The 2,820-nt window shown below is 35.9% G+C and overlaps 1 protein-coding gene across 1 annotated transcript in view; it reads left to right on the top strand.

Annotated features, from left to right (window-relative positions):
* Positions 1-1,356: 1,356 nt before the first annotated feature.
* The window catches only part of LOC105315268 (uncharacterized), a 2,129-nt gene continuing 665 nt past the window's right edge, over positions 1,357-2,820 (top strand). Inside the window, exons 1-6 of the mRNA XM_020005634.1 lie at positions 1,357-1,486; positions 1,531-1,806; positions 1,861-2,154; positions 2,207-2,251; positions 2,302-2,358; positions 2,406-2,818. Of these exons, the coding sequence (XP_019861193.1) occupies positions 1,423-1,486; positions 1,531-1,806; positions 1,861-2,154; positions 2,207-2,251; positions 2,302-2,358; positions 2,406-2,818 (1,149 nt within the window). The 5' untranslated portion in view covers positions 1,357-1,422. The remainder of the gene's footprint in view (positions 1,487-1,530; positions 1,807-1,860; positions 2,155-2,206; positions 2,252-2,301; positions 2,359-2,405; positions 2,819-2,820) is intronic.

Raw genomic sequence — 2,820 nt, 5'->3', positions numbered from 1 at the left:
GTTATGCGCATGCTCAGTAGCACGTGGTACAACTGTAAGGGACCAATATGGCTGAAGGAGAAGGAGAACCACGAGAAAAAAAAACAGCAAAAGAAGTGAATGAAAATGTGTAGTGCTCAATAAAGGTTAGCCTTCATTAGTGCTGATAAAATGGAAGATATTAGTACAGGTTTCGAATCCTTAGACACTATTAGAGATACAAAGGTACTTACTGAATGGCGGTGTGGTGGTAGAAATGTTACCGGCAGTAAAGAATACTCTCTAGATGTTCCTAGAGGTGCAGAATTCATCTCAAATTGACTAGTAGGAGCTACACTTGTTGATGAAAGGTCGTCGCGATGACTGAAATCATTCTGAAATATATTGGGCATGCAATTCAATCAATCTTTGCAGAAATAAAGACTACTATTATATCAGTTTATTTACAAAATCTTTTATTAATAACAAATCTTGCTGTTTTACAAATGTGACCATAATTGACAAAAGGTACCTTATGGCGGGTAGTGAAATTTGTCTTTCTAGCCTAAGAAATCCAACTTCCTGAGCCCCATTTATCATAAAATTACTCCACAGGATGCAAAAAGTTACCATGAAACTTTTAGAAACAATGATTGTCTAACAAAGCACTCACAGGTTGATATTTTCCATTATAATGATTAATTTTAAAATCCGCCATAAGGGCCCTTTTGTCAATTATGGTCACAAATGACCTTTTGTTATCATTGTTATCACAACTGAACAAACCAAGCATTACTTCTGGTGAAATATATATATATTGCACTGTCGGTGCCTTTAATCATAGCTATGTCACATCCTGGTAAATATGTATATTGCACCGGAAGTGATCGTCTACCAGATATAAACCCAACGCGGTGCCTTTCATCTTATGGCTTCCCATGATACAAATGTATCATGATTGATATCAGAGCATTACATTACAATACTTACATTAAATACATGAGAGTCTTTTAAACCTACAAGCTCCTACGAGAGAGAAAATGAAAGAAAGGATAGGAGGAGAGAGATGAGAACAATAAAGTATAAATATACTACTAACTGATAATAATCCACCATCACATTCTGTCAACATGTTAAATAGATGAATAAATAAATAAATAATAGGATGATGCTAAATGCTCAATGGCACTGGTCACAAATTCATAATTATGCAGTAATTCCCAAATTTACTAGAATTCATGTACTAGTATACATGTACAGGTACATTTAAACTACCCCATCTGTTATTTTGCTGTCATTAGTAACTCCATCATTTTCATCATCAACTTTCTCTCTTCCCTGTATATCTGTTCCAATGCCGCCATATTGAGGATTAAAAAAACAATAATTCCCCCCGCCCAAAACCAGCCCCTCCCTTGTCATTCCTTTGCAAAGTTTGCATCCGGTTAGCTTGTTCTTTGATCAATGGCAACTAAAACCAGTTCTTGTTCCTCTTCTCTGAGTCTCTTCTCTTCTCCTTTGACTATTGGTAATGTTCATTAACTATCTATGTATCATTGGATATGATTTTAGATCAACTTATTGATGTACTTAATCTGTTGAAGAGATGTGGTTTCCCTCAGAGGAGATGGAAGGAACTAGGACTGACACTAGGACTACTCATGGACTCACTGGAAGCTATTGCAGAAAACTACTCAAAAGTAGAAGATCGTTTTATTGACTGCATTGCCAGATGGTTGCGTAGAGCTGATAATGTTGACAGTAAAGGAGGAGCTACCTTTGACTCACTGTCAGATGCTCTTAAATCTATGAATGAGAATGCTGGAGCTGACAAGTTAGATCAAGAGAGTAAGTTAATATCACTGATTGTATTAGTATTGACTGTGTGTGTGTATTCTATAGAACGTAAAGCTAAGGCTATTGGTATATTCAACACTCATCATCCACTCCTCTCTCAGTCTCTCTCTGATCCTGTCACTGTAGCTATTATGCTTCAAAGAGAGGGTGTCATAACAGGACAAGTATTGGCTAGTGTGGAATCAGCTAGTCCCTCTGTTCCTAATCAACGTGAAGTCCTGTTAGCTGCCATTATAGTAGCTATTGAAAGTAAGTATAGTTTACTACAAACATTTGCTAGTGTGTTGTGCAAGTTCACTGGTAATGTAAGACTAGGAACAGTTATACAAAGTGCCTACGGTAAGTTAGCATAATTAAATTTTGTGCAATAAATTTTATCTTTTATTTTTAGATAAAACATTTAATGGCAATAGACAGTTGATACCATCAGATGAAGGTATTTTATCAGCAGATTAATAATTGGTTTTTTATTTTGTGGATTTTCAGCTCAAGAATCTTCTGAATCTTCTTGTTCTGATTCCAATAAATCAACACCTACCAATGGTGAGTGGTAGTTTGTGTACAATTATTAGTCACATTTATTTCTGCAGTTGCTCCTTTTTACATTCCACAATATAAAAGTAGAGATTTCGATGTGCTTTATGGAAAATTTGCTAAAATGTTTTCTAACGTTCGCAAAGTTATTTCTAAATGCCCACCTTCTTTGGAAGATCTTAAGACCTTCATTGAAGATTTCAACTCTGATCTTGAAGGAGAGTTGAGTATGATTAGTAATCTTCAAGGTGTCATGCGTCTAATTAGGAAGAATTGTAGTCTCACTAATATTGTGATCCTTGAAGCTGTTGTTGAGCACTTTGAGATTGATGATGCTCAGAAATACATTGATGATTACAAGAGGGAAATTGATGAGTCATGTCGTAGTCTATCAGTTGATCTGTGCTTGAATGAGCCATTTGATGTAGTTCAGGCCAGTCCTCCTCTTAAATGTGAAACAGCTACTTACGT

Source organism: Amphimedon queenslandica, unplaced genomic scaffold (genome assembly GCF_000090795.2).
Source record: "Amphimedon queenslandica unplaced genomic scaffold, v1.1 AMPQUscaffold_11168, whole genome shotgun sequence".
Taxonomy (NCBI): domain Eukaryota; kingdom Metazoa; phylum Porifera; class Demospongiae; order Haplosclerida; family Niphatidae; genus Amphimedon; species Amphimedon queenslandica.
The sequence above is the reverse complement of the archived record's forward strand: the minus strand, read 5'-3'. Positions and strand labels throughout refer to the sequence as shown.